Source organism: Pipra filicauda, unplaced genomic scaffold (assembly GCF_003945595.2).
Source record: "Pipra filicauda isolate LSUMZ 115617 unplaced genomic scaffold, ASM394559v2 scaffold195_size2193078_pilon, whole genome shotgun sequence".
NCBI lineage: Eukaryota > Metazoa > Chordata > Aves > Passeriformes > Pipridae > Pipra > Pipra filicauda.
In genome coordinates, this window is record NW_024104304.1 from 1605925 (window position 1) to 1623036 (window position 17112).

Here is a 17112-nt window from a genome sequence, read left to right on the forward strand (position 1 = left end):
AATCATAACCATCCCGGGCTGCACACATGCCTTACTTTAGCTATGTTTGATAAAACAGAAATGTATCTCATAATCAAGTCTTTTTGTGGAGGAGCTTATCAGAGAATATTTCTCTGCCAGAGAATAACTTTTTTCAGAGAAGATGAAAGGAAGATGGGGTGGGTTTTTTTGTAATACATGGCTATAAGCTCAAATTAAATCTCTACAGATTTCCTTAAAACTGTTATTGAGAAGCCACAAATTATTGTGGATTGTGTAACAACTTTACTGTGATGAAGTTATATCTCTAAAGTTATATTGATGTTGGGTAGATAAATGAAAAAGGAATGCTCTACTACAACAGTAATCAATCTGAAAAATGATCCAGACAGTAATCAATGTCTCTGAATAAGAGAACATTAATCCCTGATGGAGATATTACAAACAAAATAATATCTAACTTAGCTATCTAAATTCCACTCAACATCTTCTCCTATTAAGCTTCTTGTGGAATTGAATTTCAGTGGACTCCAAAGAGCTGTTGCTCCAAGTCTGATTTTTTTTCATTATTCTATTTAATTGTGTGCACGGTAATTTAATTTACTGTAATGCTGCCTCTATTGTGGCAATGCAAAATTCCTTGTAACAGTAGACTATTAAAGTATATTAAAAGTATTTATCATGATCCTCAAGAGTACAGATAACATTATGCATGGAAAAACTGGGATTTAATGTAATTGCTACAAATAATTCAAAGCAGTTCTTTGTGCATTTATCTATAAATAAAACAGGAAGAACAATAATCATAAAACAAAACTCTGCGAGATCAAACCTGGTCTTTATGAAGCTTCATGTACATAAACAAAATATTTTGGAATATAAATCGCTGTTCAGAAAAAGTATAGAGGGGAAAAACATCAGTGTGAAAAGATATACAGTTCCCCAAATTGTTGTAAGCAATTGAGTTAATTTACTTATAACTTCATTGTCTCTCTTTTTTTATCTTGCCCTCTCTCACACAGGAATGTGTTGCTTTTTTTCTTCCTGTGTTTATTTAAAAAACAAACAAACAAACAAAATAAACTTATTGCCTATTCCATGGACAGTGACATCACTGTCAGGACTCACCCTGCCTATGCCAGTCAGGATTGCAAATGTCACGTGCAGGAGAAGGGGATCTCCCAGTTGGGTCACACAGCTAAACCTGGGAAAAGGTGAGGCACTAGAGTGCCCCCATGGACAGTGGTAGCAATGGAACAGTGTCAACAAGCACCAAATGGTTCTCTGGCCAACTAAATATGAGTGAGCTGAAATCAAGAGTTTGGCACAGGTCTGGATATGAAACTCAGGCTTTCGGACATCAAATCAGCACCATTACAGACAGAGGTGAGACTGCAGCTGAGTTATTTGGCAACTTGTTTCTTGTATGCATAATACATGTGTACACTGCTTTGCTAACTTTGCTGAGATATTTAGAAAACCTTACAATATTCAACAAACAAAAAATTTAAACTGTTTTCAGGTCAAAAAATTACTAAACACAAGTTGGCAAAACAGAAAGCATGTAAACTTTCACTACTTCAAATACTATGTATTTTTTTCACTAAGGGCCATCTTTACTCTCTCTACATTTCTCTCTTGCCACTTCTTTGCCTTGCCTCCTTTAAAGTTCCATGGTCCTCCATCACTTTCAACGCAGAAAGAATAAACCTGAAGCACTATCTCAATGTTTTGTGTCTTGGAGAAGAATGTGTCCCATCTTTTTAAACCCAGCAGTATAAATCTTACAAATATCCTGTCAGAGCTACGAAATATGTATGTCTGTTTTAACATTACATTCAAGGGACGAGATGAAGACTTTTAGTATCATCACTGTGTTGCATCAGTAATAAAACAGCATCTGCTTGGGGTCTGATGTAATTCTTCTGTGAGGACAATGCAATTTTCTTAACTATCAGCTTCAGAGTACAAAGTTTTTAACACAGAGTTAAACTGCCCTCTTGGCTATTCTATTTTGAAAATGCTATCACTAATTACATGGAAGCATCATATCACTCCACGAACTGCGCTAGCAGGTCTCGTGGTTTAAACTAAATATTTAAAGTGATAATCTCTGCAACTATTCAAACATCTCACTCTTCAGATTGGAGCTCTAGTCTAAAAATTAATAGAGACATATTTGGAGATTGCACTTGAATTTCATTTGCTCACTCAGTTAAATACTAAGAGTAATTTATTCCTTGCACTAGTCATTAGTAAAAGTGCCAGTGGCTTCAGCAGTACAAGAAATGCAGTTCTGGGACTCTGATAATGTTTGAGAAGATCTCACGGACTTCCTTAGGATTCAAAGGAGAAAAGTCCAACAATTTTGAAATTTTATTTAAATGACAAACATTTTAAGTACTTAAATGACCGTCCTACTTTCCTGGTTGTTTTAACCTATCTTGGCATGCAACCAACCCATGAACTTAAGCTTTTCATCAGTAATTAATACAGGTGTAGGGTAGGGAGACATAGTAACCTCCATTTTTTCTGCCTATTTAAATTTTCCAATTTAAAATAAAAACTTGTGCTCCAATACTCCACATGTATGCAGAAACATAAGTCTTTGTTATTAAATACCAAACAAATTCATTAAAACTAGAATATCAAAAAGGTCAGAGACTTCATATCAGTTTTCTTTAATAAGCACACAAGTTTGCACAAATTGTTTGGTATTTATAGCTTTCTTCAAGAAATTATAGGGAAATAAGTTACAGAATCAATGAAGCAGACTGTTTCCAATGTTTACGGTCCAATATTTATAGTCCAAAATTTGTCTCTCAGAGACAAAAAGGCCATGGAGTTTTTTTGATTTGTTCAGTTTAGGATTTTTCTCTTCTGGGGAATATTTACTGAGCAAAATGACAATATAGCAATCTTCATCAAGGTCTTTTTTGTTATAGTTGCCTTGGGGAGGCACTCCATGAGAGGTGGTCGGGAGACAAATACAGTGCTCTTTCAACCCAGCAATTCCTGATGGCTAGTTCTTGACTCTGATGGTAATCCAGATCTTTGCATTAGTGAAAACAAACTCCAATACTGAGGAACAACAGCCACCTTGTACAACCTGTGTGCCTTTTCAGGAGGAGACACTGTATACAGGACAGGAACAGGTTGCTTACTGAGGGACATAAATGACTTCTCTAATGAGGCAACAAAGTCCCATTCACATATTGCTACAGTGACCAGGCAGAAGACCCAGAGAAGAACTGGAACCTGACTGGAGAAGTTAACAGATGGTCCCACTGACCTAGATTCTAAAATGCAGGTTGGAGTTGAGAGGCAGCATAAACCACAAGCCACAACTCTAGAAAAATATTTTTCTAGATCTTGGGAGACTCAAGAAGTCACAGTTGAAGAGACAAGGAGTTGCACTGCCTCATATACGGGCAGGCAACAGTAATTTGGTGGGTTTGAGTATCTAGACTGATACTGATATCTTTTTCCGATATAAAGGGCTGTGTGGTATTTATGCTTTTTCTTTACATGCTGCATGAAACTCAGAACAAAAAAAAAAGGTGACACATCATCCCTATTTAGGACATGGAATAATCTGGAGGCTTATTCAAGTATGACTTGAGAAGACAGTAAGTTTTATATCAAAGTAACACTGTTGACTAATTTGGCACTAATCTGAAAGTAATGTTACTTCAGCTGTACTTCTTTTAAAATGGAAATGATGTCAACTCCTTTTAAAATGGAAGTGATGTCAACCATTATAAATTTCCTACCAATGTGTAAAAACATTTAAAAGATAAGGTTACAAATCAATCTTGAAACTTTGGAAGTGATTATGCATCTTTTGGGGATACAGGATTTGAAGAATAAATAGCACTGGAATTTCAAATTATTGATAAGAGGTAGACATCCCTAGTCACTGTGTAGGAGAAAACAGAAGGAACTGGCTAATACAGAGAGACTTATGCTCAACCATGGATTACACCTGTATCACACACACACACACACACACATCTTTTTCTCTCTCTCCACATATACATACAGATAACAAAGAGTTCAAAAAGCTTCCCCCAAGCTAAACTCCTCTAAGTAAAGTCAAATTGGTTAAGCCATCCAGCCACAACAAAGGAGACCTGTCCTTAACCTAAGAGAAACTGGATAAAAGAGTGTTTTCTCTGCAGCAAGATGGACTGTGTACTTAAATGAATTCTAAAATTTAGAGAGGGAAAGTCAGAGAAAGCATCTTAAATCTGACATAAATATAACCAACCATCTCCAGAAGGAAAAATTCGTACAGCTAAGAGACAAAGAAATTTGACAGAAATGGAAACAAATGGACTTCTCCAAAATTTTGTAGCACAAACTGAAAAAGCCAAGGGCTACTCTGTTGCAGATCATTTGAAACTGCATAAACTGAAGGATAACAGGTTCTTTCTAGCCAGGTTCTAAACTCAAAGTTACTGGGAGATGCCTGTTAATATAAATAAGCTTTCTGATAGATAACAGGACTATCTATCAGAAGGCATCTCCTGGATTAGGTATGCAGACAGGACCATCTGAATACCAGGAAGGGAAGAATTTATCCCAGTAAGGCCACTTAACTCTGTCTTAGCTCAATGGCCCCTTTTTTGAGCTTGATTCAACCTTAGTCAGCAAGTCAGACAGGCAGGTAATTAATGGAACTTGCAAAAACTATCAAACAAAAGATGCTCCTGTCTGCCAGGAATATGGTGCCAGAAATCATCTTGGGAAAGACCAGATTCCCATAGAGAAGAAAGAGAAAAGGGGTATAAAAAACAAAATATGCAGGGATATGACAAAAAAGGAAGAGGTTTATGACTCCCCCAACCAGAAAGATGCTCGCTGAATAAGTGCATTCTTTCTGTGCCAGAGGGAAGATATATGACTGAAAGCACTCAGTTTACTGTGATATTAAAATGCAAAAATTTAGTTAAAAGGATGTGGCTGGGAAGCAGAGATGATGACTCCTTTTTTTCTAGGTGTTGCACTCTGGGTAGCATGAAGTCTTCCAGAAGGAAAGAGAAGGAACAGCCTTCTGGAAACAAGTTGATTTGCACAGATCTGAAGAGCTGGTGAAACGTAAGAGGGGCCAGACAATGTGTGGACATGATGAGACACCTAAGAGAAGCAATGAAAACATTTCTCATGAAAGTCTCATCCATGTGAGTTTTCATGAACTGATTGTATAGGCACATGTTTAGACGGAAACACAGTTTCAAGAAAAAAAAAGAAAAAATACAAAGAAACGAAAAGTATGTGCTGAGAAGGTGGCACATAAAAGCTTCCCAAGGACTGATAAGCCCTGGAGACTACTGGTCCTGGGGAACCAGCACACACTGGTGCCCACATGGGTTCATAACTCGGCCCATCTCCAAGACAACTGCTATATGCAGATGAAGAGTATGGGTCACATATACCTCTGATGAAATAAAGGACCCAATGACAGACTTTCTGAACACCTATCATTGACCTGCCAGTATTTCCCTCTATTTTCTGAGTCTATAATTGGAATTGTCCTCCCAAATGTTACTTTAACCAGGTTATCATGAGAGTACAATTCAGATGTGAAACCGAATAAGTACATATACTGTGAGAAGTTATCTGCTATTAGCAAAAACCTAAAAAACAGAAATACTTAGTAGAATTCGTAAAAGTTTATAGAATAGAAGCTATTCTAAGAAATATTGCTTGTGATCTGTATCTACCTCAACTCCCTCCAACATCAGGGCAAAAAGGACTTTACAACTCACTAGAGGTGATACTCAGAGGTATTTTGCAAATAAACTGGGCTTCTTGAGTAGGCAAAAGTTGCTAGAATATGAGTAACACAGGAGGAAACAGTGATAAAGACGATCTCTTCTTTTAATCTGTGCCTGCCAGCAGATTTATGTTTTCAGGATATAAGGAGAAAGTATTTTCTTTGGAATGGTTTTTCAGGTAAAACCTAGCTCTTGAGTATTAAAGCCTTTGGTACCTTTTGACATGCTCATCTAAGGGAAAATCTGGGAGAATGCAGACTGCAGTAGAATTTTGCAAATGATCCTTGAAAGATTTCAGTTTCAAAATATAGGTTGGTCTGCTTTTTGTTTGTTTCCTTTTCCTTGCATTTTCACAGCAGTTCCTATCAGGAAGCTCAAGAGATAGAGGAAGAGGAAAAAAATGTGTTGCATCAGAAGCAGTGTGCTGCTCTAACTTCTGCTCACATCTTGAAGGTGTGCTGAGGGCCTAATCCTGCTCTTGGTCAAAGACCTGTTTGTGGACCAAAATGGCTGCAAGCTGTTACAGAAAAATTTAACAGAAAAAGATGAAATGGGTGAGCACCAACTAGTGATTTAAAATTAGCTATTTATGCTCCTAGATGCTACTTTTCTAATACAATGCTGCACATTGCTCTATCTTTCCCTTAGAGGTTTTACAGCTGAAGATGATAAAGGAGTCCAAGGGAACAGAAAGAGAAACAAACTTACCTAGGAAACTAAAATTTCAGGGATTTTGCATAAAGTCCAAATCAAAATTCCCAGCAGACTGGAAGTAAACCTACAGGTTCTGTTTTAAACTAAAATAGACTTTTTATAGGAATTACCAAATTTGTATCTCCAACTATAAGAGCTGAAAACTCATGGCAACACAATGGGCTAAACTACCATAAGCCATAAGCCAGAGCAAGCAACCTTACAAGCATGACTGGAGTGGCATCAGTGTAAAACCTGGTGCAACAGACAACTAGGTGATTTTTGGTTGGCACTTTTTTTTTTAACTTTCTAATTTTTTTTGTAATTTCTTATTCTTTTTGAGAATGCTGACACTCTCACTTGCTAAAAAATATATGTAACCATACTGCATGAGCTTAAACATTACAACATGCAGTAACACTCAAAGGCTTTTAAAACTCTGGACATTAAAGATAAACTTCTGATCTCATATTCAAGTAAAGCAATAGGATTGGGAAAGAATACAATGCAATACTTGGATCACAACTTCTGCTAGACAAAACCTGCAGCTTTTTTCTTCCTTTGTGGGTTAGATGAGCAACTATTTATAATCTTCTTGAAAAACCAACGAAGTCAGGAGAATCTATCTTATCAGAGAATTAACTCTCCGCTATTGGGACACTACACCCGTGTTAGACATGATCTAATGAAAAAACATGTGCTTCAAACCAAAAAGCTATTGGGTGCTATTCACATTATATGTATGGACTTAATCCTGTAAGATATTTAAGCATTTATTTAAACGTTGCAGGACTGAACTAGGGGCCCTTAGTATTTACCGGGAACAGACCAGTGTGCACTGCAACTATTTCATATTTTCAAAATCTTTTTTAAGGTACTCACATAATACAGCTGTTAAAAACCACCCTAAAGTCAATATGCTAATAATTGAATATCAGTAGATTCTCTGTGTGCTGATTTCAGATCTTTTTAGTTGCAAACAAGTTCTTAACACTTGGTATTTTTTAAAAAGAAAAGGTAGTACAACAAATTCTGTTTAATGGGACAAGCTGTTGTCCAGTGGCAGTAGTCCTTCTTTGGAAAGTATCTAACCCACAGATTAATGAAAGGTAGATAGATAGCTTAACTGCAACTAACTCTTCTGGATGGAACCTACTTTCCTTGATAACTTATTTTAACATCAACTGAAACTTGAAGAAGGAGGAAGCTAAAAGTTCACTCAGCTGATAAACACAGTCACAGACAAGTAGTTTATGTGATTTTTCAAAGCTGCAGTGCAAGTTTGTTCTCTAACTTTTCACGTTTTATAGAAAAGCAACAGGAATCTTTAATAACAGCAACCTTCCAATAGCCAGGACAAAAGACATAAGTAAGTGGAAGTTTAAGCAATGAGAGAAATGGGTAATAAACAGAAAGTGTGCTAAACAGGAATTGGTGCTGACAGAATTTCTCTAGGCAAAAAGGCTTTAAATTGGGATGGCAACTATACATCAGTATTCAGAAGATTTAATGCAGGCACTATGACTTACATTTTCCTTCATGTGTGGTTGACACCAAATGTGCTACTGTAGTAACTGATGTTTCAGTTTTCTTTTGTCTAATATAGAATCTTGTTATCAGGACACACATTAATTTCCAAATTCTGCTTTATGTACGCAAAATGTGATTCAAAACTATGTTTGGGGTTGTGTGCGACTTCTGCAAGGACAATATGAGCCTCTTCAGCTTAAAAAACTTTTATGTCTTGCAAGTGTTTCACAGGTGATGAACAATGAGCTTTCAGGGAAAGATAAGCAGGTTAAAAATCCATTTTTCATTTTTTTAACAAAATGAAAGTAACCAAAAATCTTTCTCTGGGTAACACAATGTTCTCAAATCAAAATCAAAACATTCTATTGTTCTTATATTATTCTGCTCTCTCAAACATAATCACCTAGGTTAATTTTTCAATAAAATTTTTCTTTCAAATAAAAAAAGAAAGAACAACATTTTACCCTAACAATTTTCAGCTACAACACTTGCACACATTCAACATTTCTCTCACAACCTTTCTTTGTTCAAGAATTTTGAAGCCTCCAAATACCTCTTTTCTATATAATTTTGTGTTCACTGGAAGATTTCTATCATCTTTTACTTCGAACGTTCTCACCATAAGGTTACACATGCAATGAGAAAGACAAAAGATAAAATTCTGTAAAAGGAAGAGATTTTATTCTGTGAAGAATTTATTCCTACCATTTGGTTTTCTTTCAAGCCAGTCCTCTTCCCTTTTTCAACACATTTTTGCTTATTCTATGCCTCATTCACCATTTCAGTTATTACTCTGGCCTTCATTTGCTCTCTTTTACTAGCACTACCCATACTAATTAATTAGTATTATAATGATACATAGAGGCATTCTAGGCAAGCCTCACCATATACTGTCTCGTCTACTCTGGATAGCTCACCTCTGGAAAAAACTGTAACAAAAAGCAAGGATGTCATGTTGCAGGCAAATACCACAGGTGGACCATGGTTAATGCTGTTGATCTGTTCTCACACGTTATTAAGGGTGAGGTCCCAGTGCCCCTTAGAGCAGTATTTTCTGTCCAGTCACTAGAGGGTTCTTAGGGAAACATGGAAGAGGGGGAGTATGTTTTTGACTCTTCCCACATACTCTCCCCAAGCTCCAGCAATCTTCAGTCATGCAGCTCTTAAAAGCAGTTCTAATGACACCAGTGTGGTATTTTATCTCTGGCCCTAAATGTTCTTGGTTTTCCTACAAAAATTTTCATTTCACTCTCATCTGCATGAAATCATTGCCATTTTGCTTTCTCAGATATGATGTTCTGAAGTTCAAAAAACACAAACATCAGATTATGCATATTATGTAAAAAAATATCACTCAGATAAATAATCTAAAACTAGGGAGTATGGAGAAATGGTGCAAGCCCCAAGACTGTTCTATTCTATGAAACTGGCAGGTAACTAGTTAAAGAAGTATAAGTGTTTAAGAAACATTGCTACATATTTTTCTGATTCTTTAAAAGAGAATCCATGCTCTTGCTGCTATAATTCATGTAACAAAAAGCTATTCCAGACACTGCATGCATCTTATTTTTTTTAATGGCACAGTGAAAAACATTCATTGCATGGTTGAAAAGGAGAAAATCTGCATCTGTGTATGAAAGCAATCAATTCATTCCACTTGTAATGAGATTTCTCCTGTCACTTCAGTTTGATTGTTTAACTTTACAATCACCTCCCATGCTGTTTGCAAAAAGAAGAAAAAGAAATGGAAAAGAACCAAGAGCTAAGCAAATCAACATGACTATGCTTAATCTCATCACTACCTGTTCTGAAAAATGTATTTGCATATTTATAATACTATATTACTACAGGAAAGACAACCTTTAGTGGCAGCATATAAACCAGCAAGACAGTGAGAGCTCAACCTGTTCCAAAAACACATTAGAAAATGGTTGTGCCCTCACACTGGGCACAATTCTCAGTGGTCATGGCTATGCTCATTATATTGAACAATACCTTCTCTATGATTTAAAAATACACGGTAGTTCTTCAGCTAATAAAGACTTCAAATTTTAGCTACATTTTTGCATGCCAAATCAAGGGTAAGAAGTATTTAAAAGGCAGCAGCAGCATCTGCTACGCCTAGTGGATGGACTTTCACATCTCATGACAGTGCTTGTCTTTCCTGTCAGAATACCGTAGGATCTTTCTCCTGTTATGGAACACTAAATTTCTGTTGAGCAAGTGGCATTAACTTCAGCACAGAGATTTAAGTACTCACATTAGCCACTCTGGAAGAATCATAAGTTTTCCTTATACCCCAGATAACATTGCACAAAACTGATGCAGTTATCCTTCAGCATCTCTTCAATAATTTCTAACACAACTTTCTGTGACACATACATTAGCTCTGTGGTATTTTTTGCATAATTGGAGCTGTTCATAATATACATTTTAAGTAAGTTGCATTGCCTTTTCAAATTAATCTGTCCTGTTCCCACACCGTAAGCACAGCGGATACTCAGAAATCTCAAGTCACTCAATAAGCATTCCCTGTGGCTCTGGAAGGAACAGCCTAAATAATTTAGTCTCTAAAATTTACCCACAGATTTCTTTAAAAAAAGATAAGGAAATTCTGAAAAGCAGATATATCTCCCTTGACAGAGGCAGCTTCCCAGACATGGAAACTGCCCTTTCATATGACAAAAATTACTGATTATGGCCAGAGTGGTTCACTGTTGAGCCAAGCACTTCCCTATTGTTATTTTGGCACTGAAAAGCCTCGTATCAGTGGATCTGTTCTTTTTGAACACTTCAGCTTCCAGAGCTTGAGGGCATAAATGTATTTAATACTTTCCAGCAGAAATTCTGTTTCTGCTGCTCTGATGCAGCTCAGCATCCAGTTGCACTGGACTGGAGGGGACTATTATGATTCAGCCTTAAGGAAATTCTAGTTTACAGAGAGAAATGACAGAGATTTTTCTTGAATATTCCTCCAAAACAAAGATTCATCAGCCAATATACATAACCTGATTTCTCATATGGTACAAAATAACCGCAAAAACCCTCCAGACTTTGGTAATTCGCATTTAAATCAGGAAAAAAGTACTGCAAAAATGAGACTAGTTGGCTTTTTTTATGACAAGAAAACCATTTTAACCAGAGTAAGTTGTATTTTGCTTAGCAATGTAGCAATTCACACCATTATTTATGCTCACAGTCAAACTTATTTTCTCTACATTTTACCAGTATTTCAAATTAGAACAGCTTCTCTGAAATGCTAATTGTAATTATTACCCATCCCAAGATCATTCTCACACTTTTTTGCTTAGAACTGGTAACAATGATGTACATGGATCAGATAATCCCTATCTCTCATTGTAATTGCATGGGAATTTTGTTTTCTTTTGAGTCAGTAATGTCTAAATTGGATTAAGATAAGTCACTTATAAGCCATTCTCTACAAAAGTTGCTTTCATGACTGCAATATTTAATGCCATCTTACTCTAGAACTTAATTTTTTACACCACCCTCATATGAATGAGTTTCCATGAAGTTCATACTCAACTTCAGACTATTCTTAAGGAATAAATACTCTATGAAGAGGAAAAAAATATACCCTAAATTATGTTTTTGATGACATACTCATGAGTAAATGTAACAACAGTCACACTGGAACTCTGCATTATCATGAGATGAAATTCAAATTATATGATCAGAAGAGTGACCAATCTCAAAATCAGAAGACTTAGTCTATCTAATAATGTGTGTTTAAACATCTTTACACTCCTCTGTTTGGACAATTGCTGTTCTTGGCAATAATAATCTGAGTGGGTGGCTGAGAATAGAGCTAGCAGATGTAGTACTGGTGTAAATTATTGCTACTTAGCAGCACATGCATTCGCTTATCCAGGGAAACATTTCTTATAATTCCACAAGTTAGCCAGAAGTAATTAAAATATTTTACCTGTCAATACCTGGAAAAAAATCGGTAGCGTATTCAAGATTTATCTTATAATTGTAACTGAATTGTCACTGTGGTCAATGTCACAAAGAAAACTCTGAAAAAATGAAATACGTTCCGTGTGCCTAATTTGTCTGTTTTGTGGATTTTTTTTCAATATTGCAGTTGGAGACCTCATAATGCCTATGTGACTGCTGATACACATTACCAAGACCAAATAATGCCAACCATAAAATTTTGATTAGTTTTTTCTTTATTCTGGCATGTTATTGCTTTCATTATTTTAGCTAGAGAGATGAATGACAGAGGCAACAGACAGGAAAGCAAAATACTGCTCAAAATTACTGAAAGCCATATACAGTTAAAATATAGTGAAATTAGCAGTCTTTATTTCTGTGTTGACTGCTCTTCTACAGAATGTAAAGGAAGACATCGCAACACAAATAGTACTTGTTCTTTGGATCATATATATATATGAAGTTTCCTTAATGTCCTGGTTTGGGCTAGGATAGTTAAATTTTTTCCTAGAGGTTGGTACCCTATTGTGTTTGGGATTTAGTAAGAGAATAATATTGATAACAAACTAATGTTTTGGTTGTTGCTAAGTAGTGCTTAAGTCAAGGACTTTTCAGTTTCCTGTGCTCTGCCAGCGAGGAGCTGCACAAGAAGCCAGGGGGGAGCACAGCCAGGACCCAAACTGGCCAAAGGGGTATTCCATACCACAGAACATCATGCTCAGTATATAAAGTGGGGGCAGGTGGCTGAAGGGCAACAACACTTACCTGCAAATTATTACTCAGGTGCATTAACCAGGCTGTGATTCAAAACTGCTTTTTTTTCTTTTATCTACAGTGTATTTTTATACACATTTAAGCAAAACATCCACTTTTTAATCTTCTTTTAGAACTATGCCCTGGATAAACAGCCAATATTTTTTAAAAATCTGATCTCTAAAGAAACAGAAAAAAAGAGAAAACCTATTTATGTATACCAATATTACAGCAGTAATGTATACAAGCTGCACTTTCTCAGGAAAAACAGACTTCTCTCAGAACAAGTGAACTTTAAGTTGGTTTCTCTTTTAGGTGAATTATTTAAATAACAATGGTAATATAGCAACTGTGGAGATCTAAGCAAGGTTGGCATAGTAAGAGAAAAATTATATTTAAGCAATTGATGTAACTTGGTAAAAAACAAACTAGCCATGGAGTCGAAGTCTATTATAGGCCTTTTAATTGAGTCATTACTAAGTAGACAGTATAAAACCTAAAGCAACATATGTTTCAACACTAATTGCAACCAGAATCCAGATACAGTACCTTAGCTTTATCCCTCATGGATCCTTTTCCCAGGATGGACATTTTTGCACCTGTTTCTTCTTGTAACCTCTTTAAAGAGTTTCCTCTTGGTCCAAGCAATTTCCCAACAAAATTGAACTACAAAGCAAATAAGAGAACTCTTTTAGACCAACAGGTAATTTTCCAAAAATTTAATAAATCTTTATAAACAAATGGATTAAAAAAGAAAATTTTACTTTCCTTTAAAATAAATACTTCTACTTAGCTCTGAGCCTAATTCATGGGATACAAGACTGGAGAACCAAGGTATCCTCTTATCTAGTGTGAAAAACAGTAAAAGTATTCATGGTTTATTTGAAGTCCAGGAGGCTTCTCTCTAGGACTAACAGGTCAGTGGTTGCTTAAGTTTAGCAACTGCTAAACAAGAAATTTACTCACGAGATGGTCCCGGTGAAATGCAGTGAATGTTTAAGTTTTTTCCCAAGTCAGCCAGCTTTATTGGCAAGGAATATATTCTGAAAACTTAGAGCTTTACGTGGATTTTTAGGAATTGATGCTTCGCACATTGAGTTTAAAATAAGCATTGTTTTGTGTATCAGTTCAAATATCTGTTTTGCCAATACCAGAACAAATCACAATCAATAGATCACAGTAGATATTCATGGGCATTTTCTGAGAGGATTTTGTAGAACACTGGGCTTTGCCTGCCACACTGCTAATATTCTTAAGCACTGGAGACTTGATGTGACACATAAAACACTGGTTTTTCTGTATGAAGACATGTCTACATGAAAATCAGAGGACAGAACAAAAAATAAATGAGGTGTTAATGTTATGTTGACACAAACTATCAAAAAGGGGTGAGTTTATTCAGTAATTTGTTTATTCTGTAATTAACAGTCTCTTCAATTTATTATTTTTTATTATTTCCAACATCTTTTAAAAATTCTACGGTACGTTGTCTTCGGAAGTTGACTGGGAATCGTCAGCACTTGCTTAAGATGTTTCTAAATTACGTTCAAATCTGAAGAGGCAGTATTCTGATCTTACAACTTTCACCAAAAAATAAGCCTAGCCAAGGAAGAAGGAGTGTAATTGTATCAGGACTTCCTTGAGTTTTTTTCAGAGACAAAGAACATGACAATAAGAAATACAAATGAGGAATATGCTGCTGACCAAAATACTCACAAATGTCTAAAAAGATGTTATATCTTGTTTTGCATTACCTTCTGTTTTCAAAATGGAAAAAATGGGGAAATATTCTTGTTTCCACTTTAGCCAGAAGAATGTAACAACACAAAATGCACCAGCTATGTTAGTAACACCCAAGCTCTGAATCACACCAGATACCCCAAACCCCAAGCTGGCTTTCAGTCCAGTGTCCTAATTACAAATCACTTCCTTCAAATATTGGTTAGACTATCTAATAAAATCATATGTAATCACAGGAAAAATAAATACATAAGGTGAAATCTACTGCCACCTAAACCAAAATAACTGATTTCTGCAAGATAACGTGTCTATGGGGGAAGTAGTAAGTGCACGAAAATCCAGCAAGCTTTGAAATTCCAAAACCAGATTTTTCAAGCTTGTGTGCTTGTACTTTTTTCCAGTTCTACCTGTTGACTTAATAAAAGTTATCAACTCTTCAAAATGGGGTAGGATTTAGAGATGATGTGGCTATCAAGGTATCAACAATCCTGTGTCTTCAAACTATAGTAGCTATGCTTCTGCCAGGGAAAACTTGGCTTAGAAGTTGTTGTTGGCTTCAAATTGATTATTAAATTTTGTATGAAAATAAAACAAACACTGAGAAAGAAATGTCAAGGACTGAATTTTGACTTTAATAACAGACTGTAGACTTAAACTATTGATAGAAGTAAGATTTCAAAAATTACATATCCCATGTACACAGAGATTTTTCAGAGATGGCTGAGCAAAGAGCAAAGCTTTTGTTTCTCTGTAGGGACTCCCTTATACGCAGAAATGGGGGATGCCACTACTTACAACACCAAATTTTTTGTGCCACTTATACTTCACCCATCAGGCAAGAACCATGTCCTACTGTATCGTTTTAATGTCTCTTAGTATTAAGAAAAGTTGCCCGTTGAAAGCTGAAAGAGCTATAACGGTATGTAAGTTTGGAGGAAATTATGAGGAGGCCAGCCAAAGCTTGACTATGTTTGTTCCCTGAATGGAATAAAACTATTAAAATACACTCTATGAAGATTTATGTTGACCATTTATATTTAAGTACTTCATAAACTGTCTAATCATTACTTTGACATATTGCTGCAAAGGAGTGGTATGGCCAGCACAAACTATGTTATGTACTAAGTGGATTTTAATCACTTCACAGGAAATAAGTGGCTGGGGATTTTAATTCTATTGATTATACAGCAGACAGGCACTCACATTTCATCCACTATCTACAAAACACATATCAGGAAGCAAGCAGTTATTTACAACTGAAAAACTGAATTGTTCTTAGTTTGGTTTTGTCTAAAGTTGAAGAAAAACCAGGGCACTATAGCAGCCGTTCTACTGTTGTGCCTGGTATTACCAGTGTCAGTTTGGGACCACTGGCTATCCTCAGTACCATCTATAATCACAAAACTCCCCAAACTCTGAAACTACTGATAGAATAAATTTGACTTAATAACTTGTGAAAAATTATATCCTTTATATTCACATATAGGTAAAACCAGCCCATAAGAAATAGAAAGTTTTAGTGAACAGCACAAACTGTAAGAAATTTGAAACACAACTTCATTCCTTTTTTTTTATTAAGATATGCTGGACAAGGACCTGAGTAGAACCAATTTTACTATTGGAAGTCTTAAGCTCCAGTTACAGCCCCACACATGCACACACAACCTAGGTAGTATAGAGACAGTGAAGAAAAACATGGAAACTCAGGCAGTTCGACTGCATTTAATGATGAGCCTTGCCCACAAACACACTCCTGGTACAGCAGCTGTAACTGCAGATCTTATAATGCAATCTCAGTTCCAATCCAATTCTGCCATGTGTACAAATTTTCTCCAAATAATAGTAGCTCTAAGTCTCTGGGATAATATCTGGTCATATTAGGAGAGGATAGGTGAGAAATGCTGATATATAGAAGACAGAGTATTAACAGAAAGCTTTCATTGCTGGGGAGCAAACTGACTTCCACTTGAAAAACATGGTTACTGTTGTGATACTAGATGTTTTTACAGGAGACTTAACTTTTCAATCTTGTTTATGAACATGAGCTAGGCTTTCTGTCTTCTTGCAGAAACCCTTCCTGGTTTATGAAAAAGATTTTGTACATTATTTTCTTAGATTTTTCTATAATTTGTCTGGGAGAGAAGATGCATGCCTTCAGAAGAAAATGATCAGAAGAAAGCAGGAGATGCTTCACTTATAATCAAATGCATATGATGTTCCATGCGTCAACAACTGTGCAATAAACCTTCTCCTGTGCAAAACAAAACCTGACAGACAATGTAGCTCAATAGATCTTTCCAGTAACTACAGTCAAATCTCCCCAACATCTTCCCCAACCTATACATACACACAGTTTCACTAGATTTATCTGCATCCTGATTACTTTCACACTTCACTCCTTACAAGCAATCAGACTGTAAAGGTGCCCAAAGCCAACACTCCAGTTTCTCAGTTTTCATCAAAGTTTTGTTCATAAAACTTTTTTTTTTTTAATATTCATATGGAAATAGCCAGAAGTTATACTGCACATGTGGAAACATAGAAATTCCTCCCTTTCCGCTAACTGTGCTGTTGCTATCTGTCTGGATGGCTTCGTGCTTACACACAAAGAAAACTTACTGACAGTGTGAGACATTCTGTTCAACTGTATATGCTAGGGATGAATACTTAAAACCAA

General features: G+C 36.0%; 1 protein-coding gene across 4 annotated transcripts in view; it reads right to left on the minus strand.

Moving 5' to 3' along the window:
- KHDRBS2 (KH RNA binding domain containing, signal transduction associated 2) overlaps nt 1–17112 on the minus strand; it is a 366426-nt gene that overhangs the window by 233567 nt on the left and 115747 nt on the right. For all 4 annotated transcript variants that reach the window (XM_039380435.1, XM_039380437.1, XM_039380434.1 and 1 more), the window contains exon 3: nt 13245–13361. In XM_039380435.1, coding sequence (XP_039236369.1) covers nt 13245–13361 — 117 coding nt within the window. The remainder of the gene's footprint in view (nt 1–13244; nt 13362–17112) is intronic.